The following is a 12,721-nucleotide window of genomic DNA, read 5'->3' as shown; positions in this document are numbered from 1 at the left end:
AGAAAAAATAAACAAACACTCTAGACAAAGGCAAGGCTGTTCCAGTCATCAGTCATTGCGGACTTTTTATGCGGATCATGAAAACTTTAGGTAATGCCTCAGTACGCCTCGCTGCTCGGTGAAACGAGTGTGTTATTTATTCAAAATAGTGTACAGTTATTCGAAAAGTGAACATTTGACTTATATTTTAGCTAGGGACAAGAACGAGCGATACAATACAGGATTAAGAACAAAAAGCTAACATAGGAATTATTAAAAAAAAACGTGTTTACTTATGTACTGTACGTGTACAAGTATTTAAATTAAAATTGAATTTAATCACGTGTGAAAATATAATTATCAACTAACTAAAAGCCGAGGAAATAATAGGATTTAAAATACGATAATATAGGAATTATTAAAACCAAGGCGTTTACTTATGTACTTTACGTGTACAATAAGTAAATTACATTTTAATTTAATAATCCAATTTTTCGAATTCGAATCAAAAAAATATTAATCGATTAAACAAAAGCCAACGAAATTACAGGATTTAAAATAAGATCCTATGGGATTTATTATTAGTTTACTTATGTACGGTACGTGTACAATATGTAAATTAAAATTTAATATAATTATCCAATTCTTTTATGGAATTAAAAAATATATATACAATAACCGACTAAAGGAAGGCTAACGGAAACAAAAATTTTTGTAAGCAAACTATGGTATTTGCGCGTGAGAGAAAAGGACAGAGATACTTACTGCATTATCTCTCACTACTTTCCGTTGGTGTTCGTAAACCATCGATTTAATATGTTAGTATCTGTAGTAAACGATGTGTGATGATACTATCATTCGTTCTACGAGGAAGTTAATCTTGAAGGTGCCTGGTCACAAATCCTCCTTCTTCAACGGATCATTTACGATTCAGGCTATTTAAAATATGGAACGCCTTGCCGTTAGATATCCGTGAGGCACAATCGATTGGGACCTTCAAGAAACTAGTGAAGGATCATTATTTGTCTCTTTCAGCCGAACAACGCTGAAGCGGATCATTTTAAGTGTGTAATTTTAATTATTTATGTATTTCATATAAACTGAGGATGTTATAATTATGTTATATATTTATATAGGTATTTATGTTACATATTTTATTTGTATTTATATGTAATATATTTTGTATATTTTATATATATATATATATATATATATATATATAATATATATAATTTGTATAATTTTAAATCTTATTTATTGCACCACCTACCTCTTTTCTGTTTTTTCCTTTTCAAAATTCAAAATTCAAAATTCAAAATTCATTTATTTCAAGTAGGCCTAATATAAGCACTTTTGAAACGTCAAGTCTGTCTGTTTGTAGTGATTCTACCACCGGTTCGGAAGGCAGATTCTACCGAGAAGAAGCCGGCAAGAAACTCAGCAGTTGCTCTTTTCCAACATCAACAATTTTTACGCCATTGGTTGCCTGGAAGAAATCGCTATGTAGCGATAAGGCCACCAAATTGTACTCTCTTGATATGTATTTATATCTTTGTAACTACTTTTTTTTTCTTTGGTGTACAATAAAAGTGTATTCATTCTTTCATCATTGTCATTTACTTATGTTCGATTGCTGGGCGCGGGCTTCCGCTCCAATGATAACAACTGAGACCAACGGATTACCGTGCTCTCCGAGGCATGTTGGTGGAAAACCCCGATTTCCTAACTCGCTTGTGCCGAGAATCTTTAACAGCATAACCAAATACTTAAAAATATATAGAGGAGAAAATGTGGATGGGCGGTTTTATATACAGTGTACTTGTATATATTTTTTTTTTATGTTCTATATATTATAAACAATTTTTTGATTACTATTTAGTGTAAAATTTGTTTCAAATAAGAATGAAACAGAAGTGTGTTGAATGAAAGAACAAAAAAAAAAATGAATTTGTAAAACAACTAAAACGCAAAAATAAATATTTTCAAACAAACATTTTTAAGTCGGTGTGTAAATCTACTTTGTTCCTAACAAGGAAAGTATCGAATCATAAAAATCGGTTTATAATTGATGGAGAAATCGAATAACGAATATACAAAAAAACGACGAATATACAAAAAATTGAGAACCCCCTCCTTTTTTTAAGTCTGCTGAAAAAAAACGAGCTTTACCCGAGTCCCGGCGCGGCGCGGCCGGGGATCTAAGTCGGCCGGGGCTATTTAGGATTATCATTTCCAAATGCTCACTGGTGTAGTGTGTGGTGGGAAGCTACGGTCTGGCTTATTACCGATAGAACCCTATCGCCAAGCGATTTAGCGTTCCGGTACGATGGCGCGTAGAAACCGATTGGAATGCCACACTCCAACTTGTTTACCCCGCTTCCATCTTAGACTGCATAATCACTTTTAACTAGGTGAGATTGCTGTCGAGGGCTAACAAGATTTACGTTTTTATTATTTTTTACACTAAAACACAACAAAAATGTTGACTGCAGCGGTTTCGCGGTTCTATTTTGTCTCTGGTGCGGTAATGAACGAAGGTAGTGTTTGTTTACTCATTGAAAGCACATGTGTTCGTTGACTTAGCTCTCTGGGGAATTTTATTTCAGCCATTTTAACTCCCGAGCTTGAATGTGCAAATATTTTCCACGCTAATGCAATTTCTTTTAGATCTACTGACCTAGATACTTGAGAGCCTGACTCCTGTATTAAACGTTGAAAGATGCCATTTTACTCTATATACTATATTTAAACGTTTTATTTACCGTAAGCTTAAAGGAAAATTTATATTATAAAGTTACTAGCCGATACCTGCAACTTCGACTGTGTAGATTTTTTTTTTTGCTTTTTTATATACTTATGCATCCTTCAATATAATATTGTAAATCTGTTACTGTTGTATAGATGTATCTTTCGCATAAAATTATTAACGAGGGAATGGCAAGCCTTATCTGGAAACTACCTCGTTGGTCTAGTGGTGAGCATGTTCGACTTCAGCACATGGGCCCGAGTTCGACTCCCGGTTAGGGCCGATGAATAGTATTGGGGTTTTCTATCAATATTTTTTTTTAAATAAATTCTTAGTAGTTTCCAGCCCGGAGTTTGGAAATTTGTGGGGATTCATCCCCGCACCTCGAAGAGTACGTTTAGCAACAGCTTAACGTGCTCTACGTAACTCTAACGCTTCTTGCGCTTGATCGCTTTCCGGTCGCGTTGGAGCTGCCTTCCCCTCGGACAATGCGAGTGAGGGAATGGGGAGTGCACCTGCGTTTGCGCACCCACTAAGATAATCCCAAATAGCCCCGGCGGAGTTCGATCCCCAGCCGGGGCTTTTTGGAACTCCACAAGACCATAGAAATCACCGCGCATGCGCCTGCGCCAGGGAGGTCGTTTTTTTTAGCAGACTACAAAAAGGAAAAGGAAAAGGGGGAGAAAAAGGGGGTTCTCTATTCATGGTCGTTTTTTTTTGTATATTCGTTAAACGATTTCTCTAACAATTATAAACCGATTTTTACTATATTTTCACTATATTATGTTCCGCGCCGAAAACTCTGGAGATTGGCAAACGTGGCCAAAATCTGTCAGGGAAACTGTATAGTAGTTACTATGCAATTCCCCTGGTTAGGTAAAGTATGGTAAGGCTTAACATAAAGGTTGCTTGCATTCAACCGGCATAGCTCGGGAAAAGCATCGCTTCACGCGGGTTTAAAAAAAACAAGCGTTCTTGAACAGAGTCGCGCGAAGGAGTTTCCCTCTAATGAATATTACCTCCCTAGTTAGTATCCAGGTCAGTAAGCCTCTAAAGCATCCACGCTTCAGGGGAGCCAGCTAAATATATCAGGCCCTTTACTTGCCTGATTAGGTTTAGCATACGCATCCACTCCGCATATTGATTGGCCCCGCTATCTATAGAGGAAAGTTAGTAACAGATAAAACTCGACATCTACTGGCTGGTTTCGGCCTCACGGTTAAATTATTATAAAAGCTCTTTGCTTGATAACAGGATTTAAAAAAAAACATCCTTAAGTGCTTCGTTAAAAGTGTAATGTAATGTTGATCAAAATTTTTGATGGATAAACCCTGTCGTTTAGTTGCAAAAATCTATGATATATCTTCGCTAAAAAAGATCAGTTCATAGGCTAAGATAGATACATCTTGAGATAGAGAGATGCTAAGATAGATATAGATATATATATCTATATTTATCTTTATTAAAATGGTTTTTTGGCTCTGACACATTTATCTTTATAACAACAATAATTGTTCTATGGCTGAGATAGAAAAGAAGCAAATAAAAACGTAACGTTCTTTGAGAATACGGCGTAATGAATGCGGATCGAACCACTAGCAGTTTAAAGTCAAACTCTTTCTTTTTTTAAATATACACCCTAGAATTATAAAAAAAAAGTTCTATGGCTGAGATAATACGTTTGTTGAATTTCTTAATGACAAGGTAGCAGCCAGCTTCGCTGTCATCTCCCGCAAGATAGAAAAATGATTGTAAATGTTGATGTTGGAAAAGAACAACTACTGAGTTTCTTGCCGGCTCTTCTCGGTAGAATCTGCTTTCCGGACCGTTGGTAGAGTCACTACAAAAATACATAGTTGACGTTTCAAAAGTGCATATAAAGTGGGCCTACTTGAAATAAAGAAATTCAAATTCAAAATTCAAGTAGGCTTATTCCATAGACACTTTTGAAACGTGAAGTCTGTTTGTCTGTAGTGATATTACAGCCGGTTCAGAAGGTTGATTCTATGGGGAAGAAGCCGAAAAGAAACTCGGCAGTTGCTCTTTTCCAAAATCAACAATTTACATTTTAATATTCACAATATACACATTATTCTATCCTGTGAGAGATGAAAGTGGAGCCGAGTGCTTCAAAGCAACCTTGTCATTTGATATTTTAACACATACTTCTCTTCTGTAGTGAGGCGATATTGAAAATTCCGTAATTCCTAAATTAAAACTAGAGCTACCTTGGGTACCAACGGCTAGCGGCTGCCTGATATCAGAATTCTAGCTGAGATCTATTAATCATTTTAGTCTTACCTCAGTCTATACTCTCGCCGAAAGAGTTAATACGTGACAAAGTTTATTTAAGTGCATCAGACAAACACAAAGTACTTTGCCTGACAGCAATCTGTCTCATTTTAAACCAAAATGGCTACAGATCGGTGATTTTAGCAAAAAATTTTAGATTTCAACTCGCGTAAGAAGGTTGGTGCATATCCGACCAGTGTAAGTACAATTTAAGGCGTGTAAACATTTATAATGTCACACACATACTAGATTATTATTAGGGTCAATTCGAATCAAGTCGGACATACACCGACAACGCGTGCATGTTAATACACTGTATTTTTGTTATCTTAAAATTACCTAGGCTACAATATAAACCAGATTAGTAATAGGGTGGATTCTAATCAAGTCGGACTTACGCCGACCAATAATTACAGATGGTTATAACTAAAAACCGCAAGGTGCTATGTTACTGTGCGTGTGTGGTCGCCCTAGTGGTCGGTTACTACCTTATAGACTTGAAGCGCGCGTTCTATAAACTGATCCTGCACCTATTTTACTTCGTGTGCGACATGTTCAAACTCTTGATCAAACTAGTAGAACTATACTGAAGATGGATTTAACGGGTAAGTCGAAAATATACGCGTGCATCATCATTCATTCATCCATCATCAACAGATAGACGTCCACTGCTGGACATAGGTCTTTTGTAGGGAGTTCCAAATTCCACAGTTTTGTGCCGCTTGGATCCAGCGGCTACCTGCGACGTGCCTAATGTCGTCCGTCCACCTCGTCGGGGGTTGACCAACGCTGCGTTTACCAGTGCGAGGCTGCCATTCCAGCACCTTGGTACCCCAACGTCCATCCCTCCTCCGAATTATGTGCCCCGCCCATTGCCACTTCAGCTTCGCTACTCGTTGAGCTATGTCGGTAACTCTGGTTCTTCTACGGATCTCCACATTTCTGATTTTATCACGTAGAGATACTCTGAGCATAGCTCTCTACATCGTCCGCTGAGTGACCCTGAGCCTTGTTATGAGGCCCATAGTAAGCGACCATGTTTCGGAACCATAGGTCATCATCATCATCATATCAACCCATTACCGGCCTAATACAGGGCACGGGTCTCCTCCCACAATGAGAAGGGGTTAAGGTCGTAGTCCACAACGCTGGTCGAGTGCGGATTGGTGGACGCCTGCATCATATTTTGACAGCCGATTGGCGCAGTGAGTAGCGACCCTGCTTTTTGAGTAAACGGCGTGGTTTCTAATCCCACAACTGTAAAATGTCTGTGTGATGAACATGAATGATTTTTAGTGTCTGGGTGTTTATCTGTATATTATAAGTATTTATGTGTATTATATTCATAAAAATATTCATCAGTCATCTTAGTACCCATAACTCAAGCTACGCTTACGCTTGGGGCTTGATGGCCTATATTTATTTATTACTATACTTTATACTGTAAATGCGCTTGGGTTTTTGTTTTTGAGCCTTATTTCTTGCAGCAACGGATAAACGGATCGATCAGTCTTTTTGTGGTACAATAATTATAGTTAAATTATCCTTTTAACTATAATTATTGTACCGGGTAAACAAAGCCGACGAAGTTGCGAGAAACAGATTGTTTTGTTCAAGACAAGTATCTACCTAAGAACAATGAAAATGCTGGGTATATTTGGTTGTTCCGAAACGTAGTTTTAAATACTGAATTCCATTTGTTGTATATATCTATATATTAAATATTTGACGTTGACGTTGACGTTGTTGTCAACGTTTGGGGGGGGGGGGGGGGGGGGATTATATCGCTTGCTTCAATGGTGAAGGACAACATCTCTTGGAAACTTTCATGCCTTAGAGTTCTTCGTAATGTTCTCGGGTTTAAAACGTAGGTGTTAAACCTGATGTGCCTGTTATTACACCGGCAACTTCCGGCCGTAACGCAACATTGCAACAATACTGCTTACCGACAGAAATAAGCATGGTGCAGTGGCGTGCATAGAGGGTATGCAGATGCTATAAAATGAAGAAAATATCCAGTACGAGTAGGCTTTTTATAACTCAATTTTTTTTTTGTTTTTACCTACTACGAGGTATTATCAATTTTATAAATTTAAAATGCATATACAATTTTTCGGAACCGACAGTATTTGAACCTGCGACTCTGGCAATCGCGGCCTGAGCGCTTCCTACTACACTAACGTTTCCTACTAGATGACGCTACAGTCGCTATAAGACTGATGTGAATTGCATATACTAATTTCGGCATCGACGGTAGGAGAGCCGTAGCTTAATTGGAGAAAGCGCTCAGGCCGCGATTCCCAGAGAGTAGCAGGCTCAAATCCTGTCGGTTCCGAAATTTTTTATATGCATTTTAAATTTACAAAACTCTTAAATTGCCTATTCTTTGGTTTCTTAAAACTCGTACTGCAGATTTTCTTTACTTTAGATCATCTGCATAGTGCATACCCAGTGCATACCCTCTATGCACGCCACTGGCATGGTGGTACTTCCCCGGACGAGTTGTCACTAAAATTTCTATATCATAACATCTAATAGTATATTCGCAGTGTTTATAAACTGAAACGTTAGTTTACGCGGAATCCATTGATGTAGCCTTTGTTGTGAAACTAAAGTCTCTGATGGCACTAAACATAATTTTTTTTTTAATTTGATAACAGCCGTCATGAAATTCCGCGCTCTGAACACATGGCTCTTTGTTTAATTCATGCTAAAAGAAAAAGGATCTGGCAGAACACTCCCCGGATATAGTCGCTTTTGACGTCACGCTGTAAATCGTTTACATACGAGACGGATTACATATTATTATGACTTCGATCTATACTCATATTAGATATCATTATATTGAAAATAGCGGAGCGGTGATAGCTCAGTGGTTAAGACTTCCACTTTACTTTCGAGGGGCAGGTTTCGAATCCCAGCACGCACCTCTAACTTTTCTAAGTTATGTGCGTTTTAAGCAATTAAAATATCAGTTGCTTTAACGTGAAGGAAAACATAGTGAGGAAACATGCTTGCCTGAAAGTGCTCCATAATATTATCCAATGTGTGTAATCGTCACGAGTCTCCTCGCACAATGAGAAAGGGTTAAGGCCGTAGTCCACATCTCTGGCCCAGTGCGGATTGGTGGACACCACACTCATCTGGATCTCTGTTTTTATTCAAGGCATAGCACTCAAAACACTTCTGTTTACGTACACCTAACAGCTTTTTATTTGGACGACGTAACATTTATTTTTTTAATTCATCATGCATTCATATTGATATATTGGCATCAGATAACTTAACAACGAATTTCAGCTGGTTATAAGAGCATCTACAGACGTGCCAACACTAGGACGGCCTAGCACTAGAATTTTAAAATGTTGAGGCAAAAAAATATCGCATACCCGATTTTGGTAAACCGTTTTGAAAGGCGCGAGTCGTGACCAACACAATCTACAATTAGTTGTTGCAATAACGTAGCAGAAACTCATATAATTACTTCGCCTGCTGTGTTAGTGAGTTTAGTAGATAGATTTTGAAAATTCTATTATTGCAATATGCTATCATCAAGGGAGGACCCGGGCTCTTGAAATCTGCCGAATCTACTCTGCTGTGGTGAGAGGCTTTGTCCGCTGTGGTGACTAGTCACTGCGCTACCGATAGTTAAAGACGTGGTAAAGGTTTAATATGAACGTGACACCCTAAAAGGGTGTGTTTACTACATTCTTAGCATCGTCAATAATCACTAGGTGCGATTGCAGTAAAAGGCTAACTATAATAAAAAAGAAATAAAGGTACTGTAATGGGTAATGTGCACTGCCTAGGACGGGCCAACCACGTCCCTTAGCTACGGTCATTTACCGACAAGTTGGTTTGTCTAAAGATGCTGTGAGACGCAACACTGTTAGACAGCAGCCATACTTGAATGTTAATAGAATTATCCAAACAAATTATATCTGAGATATTCCAGGCCTCGTTATTATACTCTAAGCTCTATAAACAGTCAGGTTTAATGTGTGGAAAAGGGAAAATTGCGTGCACTTCATACATGCACAAAAGTGCTGCCTACCATAAAATTTTCATATAAGTGGCGCGGAGGAGAACTTCTTTATGCTTACCCTCGTCCAAATTCCTGTGCACGCCGCTAAACAGAGCATAGGTAAAACGTGCAGTGTTAGCCTAGGTGGTTAGTTAGGTTAGGTTTAGATCGAACTGACCTCCCTTTCGGGGGTCAGAGTTCGATCACCGGCACCTCGTAACCTTTCAGAGTTATGTCCGTTTTAAAAATATGACATGCTTTAACGGCGAAACATAACATCTTGAGAAATCCTGCATACGTATGTGTTCTTCATAATGTTCTCAAGGGCGTGTAAGTACTCCAATCTGCACCTGTCCAGTGTAGGCTATGACCTTAACTCTGCTCATTCTGAGATAATACCTATGCTCCGCAGTGAGCCAATAATGAGGTGATAATATTGACATATGTATACTGTGTATGTGCACACACACACACACACAAACACCCATTCACACACACACATACATATGTATACCGAGTATAAATGTACATATCAGGAGTGTGCGGTGACGATCACGCTACTTTCAGGCTTTTTGGTCACCCAAAAAGTACCAACACATTTAAGTTTTCTTTTTGGTTGAAGGGTAAGGACGGGGATCGCGTTAGGTTACGATGTACTATTATTTATGTTCACCCAAAAATTGCCCAACGCTCCATTTTCACTTCAAATAATGTGCTGTATTTCTCGAGTCTTATGTCTTTTATTTATTAACAGGTGTCATTGCATGGTGGGGCTGAGGAAGAAGCGGCAAAATGGGGGACAGCTTCTTACACCTCGGCGACATCGTGTCGCTGTACGCCGAGGGATCCGTCGCTGGCTTCCTCAGCACTTTGGGGTAAGTGACGTCCGATTATTTTAAATGTATTCCATTAATTTATTGCCAGAGAGTCGCAGGTTCAAATCCTGTCGGTTCCGAAATTTTTTATATGCATTTTAAATTTATAAAAATTGATAATTCCTCCAAGTGTAGGTAGAAACTCTAATAAAAATTATAATGTATTGCATGTTACAAATTTCGGATATACAGATAGCAGAGGAAATTCCGTCAGTGGTTCCGTCCGTAAGCGTAAATCAGTAGATCTTCAACAAAGAAATGAACTTAAGAGGAGCTGACACAAGAGATAATAAAAATGGGAAAAGAGAACAGGTGCATTAAGGGGAGAAAACCAGGAACATTTGCCATCAAATGTTTTTTGTTATGTTGTTTTTTTTCTACAAAAATTTTTGTCAAATTAAGTTTACGTGATGCTTTGTCAATGCTACTCGTATGTGCTTTTGTAAATGACGTGCATATCATGTAATTTTGGTTGTGCTATATACTTAAAAACTTGTTATATGTATGTTAGTGCTCTTAATAGTTGAAGACCGATCAGATACGACTGAAACCAGCCTAACTTACATACATATACTTCAAATATATTACCCTGCTCTCGTCAAAGTTGCTTAAAAATTACAAAAACTTCCAATATACCGTTCTAGCTAAATTGAAATAGATACGTAACTTTTTATAGCGGCTGCTAATGAAAATATTGTTACAGGTTGGTGGACGACAGATGCGTGGTGTGCCCCGAGGCTGGCGACTTGACGGATCCGCCAAAAAAGTTCCGAGGTCAGTGTCTATTTAACTAGCGCTCCCTGCTACTTTCAACGCGGATAATTTCTGACAACTTTTTCTTCTATTGTACACAATATACCCGACCCACTGCGCCGCGTTTCCCGCCTTCCTGCTTATATACCCACATGTTATACGTTCTTGTACATATATATCATACTTACATAATATCATTAGCAGTGTTAGCCCAGTGGGTAGGACTTCGACTTCACTTTCGTCAAGCCGGGTTAGGACCCAGCCCGCACCACAAATTTTTATAAGTAACAAAAAATCACTTGCTTATATTCACCTGAGAGTTTTCCATAATGTTCTCAATGGCGTGTGGAATCCACCAATCCACACTAGGCCAGCTTGGTGGACTGCGGCTGTAACCCCTTCTCATTGAGGGAGGGAGACCCGTGCCCTAAGGTGGGCTCATAACTGTAATCGATGTATCATAATTTTTATAATTGGCACTTCCAGTACGAGTCAATAAACTTTACGTTTGGTATCTGATTTATCGAGGTAAGTGTAGACTATGCTGCAGTACGCTGCGTCCCGTAATTTACGCGGGCGAAGCCGCAGGGCAGATCTAGTGTAGCATAAAGTAGCAATATTTTGCCTACAAAATTCTATGGCTTGCGCTAAGAAGCTATTGTTGACAAATAAAAGTTGTGTACCACATGGTTAAATTACTCATTAATATCCAAAAACAAATCGCAGAAAAATTTAAGGTTTCCGTGGAATTTGTGAAATACCGAAATTATCGCAGACAAAGTCTCGGGCAACAGCTAGTTATTATTAAAAAAATATTATTTCCCCCAGCGCTGAGTGAGCTGCTTGTTATAGCCGACAGAAATTTGAAGCATGTACCCACCACGCAGATTCAGTTAGAGTAGAACTGGTTCTAACTATCATGATTTCGTCATGTTAATCATAATAACTGGAACCGACTCTCAATATACTCAAAACGATCCAAAAAAGTCCCAAGTGAGCCCACCCCAATTAATATTAATTGGCACTCGGGTGGACAATGCAATAAAATTTGTTACACTAACGTTGCTAGGCAAAGCTCTGAATCCCTCTCTCCTATAAGAAAGGAGGCCTGCGTTCAGCATTGTCAAAGTCAAAGTCAAATAGTTCTTCATTCAAAAGCACATAGATGGCAGTTTTGATGCGTACATTGGGTCATACAGGGCCCGGAGACCGGAAAAAAATTCAAACCGGTTTCGATCATTAAAGTATCGGTTTCGTTTTTCTTACCGGTTAAACAGAGATCTCCGTTCTTCTTCTTCAATTGACTGAAATTAACCGGTTTTGCGAACTTTGATTTCAAGTATTTTCGGGATTTGCTGCACGTTTTGCTATAAGTACAAGTTATCTGAAGCGGCAGAAAATTTATATGGTCATAAGTTATTCAAGGCACAACGTTTTTCTTAGATTGCTTGCTTTTTCTTAGAAATTAGCTAAAAGTGTTTATTATTTCTTAAATGAAGCTTTTTGGATTTTATCTTGATTTATAAGAATTTACACAGATATATTAAGGAAAATATGTATAATTTATATCATTTTTGTTCTTTGCAGCGAAGTAGGACTCGCACGCGCCCCAAAATAGGCTAGGCATTTGTCAAAAGGACTAGCGCGTCTTGCGTCATCATCATCTTCATATAAACCGATAGACGCCCAGTGCTGGACATAGGTCTTTTGTAGGGAGTTCCAAATTCCACGGTTCTGTGTCGCTTCTTGCGTAAACCGGTTAAAATATGCTGAGAATTATTATGAATCGGTTCAAAGCATAATTTATTTTTTATTTCAGATTGCCTGTTCAAGATATGCCCTATGAACCGCTACTCAGCACAAAAGCAGTTCTGGAACACCGCCAAACAGTCTGCCAACGCGAACTCCGACACCGATACGGGGCTGCTGAAGAGGTTGCACGTAAGTCACTCTAGGTACTCTAGTTTAGTTTTAATACTCTACTACAATTTAGCCCTTAACTGCAATCTTATTTAGTTGTAAGTTTAATGCGGGATAACCTGATAGAGGTAT

At 38.5% G+C, this 12,721-nt stretch overlaps 1 protein-coding gene across 7 annotated transcripts in view; it reads left to right on the top strand.

The window, feature by feature from the left end:
* The window catches only part of LOC120634466 (inositol 1,4,5-trisphosphate receptor), a 105,098-nt gene that overhangs the window by 14,340 nt on the left and 78,037 nt on the right, over positions 1-12,721 (top strand). For all 7 annotated transcript variants that reach the window (XM_039905075.1, XM_039905076.1, XM_039905073.1 and 4 more), the window contains exons 2-4: positions 9,796-9,916; positions 10,620-10,690; positions 12,489-12,610. In XM_039905075.1, the coding sequence (XP_039761009.1) occupies positions 9,834-9,916; positions 10,620-10,690; positions 12,489-12,610 (276 nt within the window). In that variant the 5' untranslated portion in view covers positions 9,796-9,833. The remainder of the gene's footprint in view (positions 1-9,795; positions 9,917-10,619; positions 10,691-12,488; positions 12,611-12,721) is intronic.

This window comes from Pararge aegeria, chromosome 24, assembly GCF_905163445.1.
Source record: "Pararge aegeria chromosome 24, ilParAegt1.1, whole genome shotgun sequence".
NCBI classification, from domain to species: domain Eukaryota; kingdom Metazoa; phylum Arthropoda; class Insecta; order Lepidoptera; family Nymphalidae; genus Pararge; species Pararge aegeria.
This window is presented reverse-complemented; position numbering and strand designations above follow the sequence as displayed.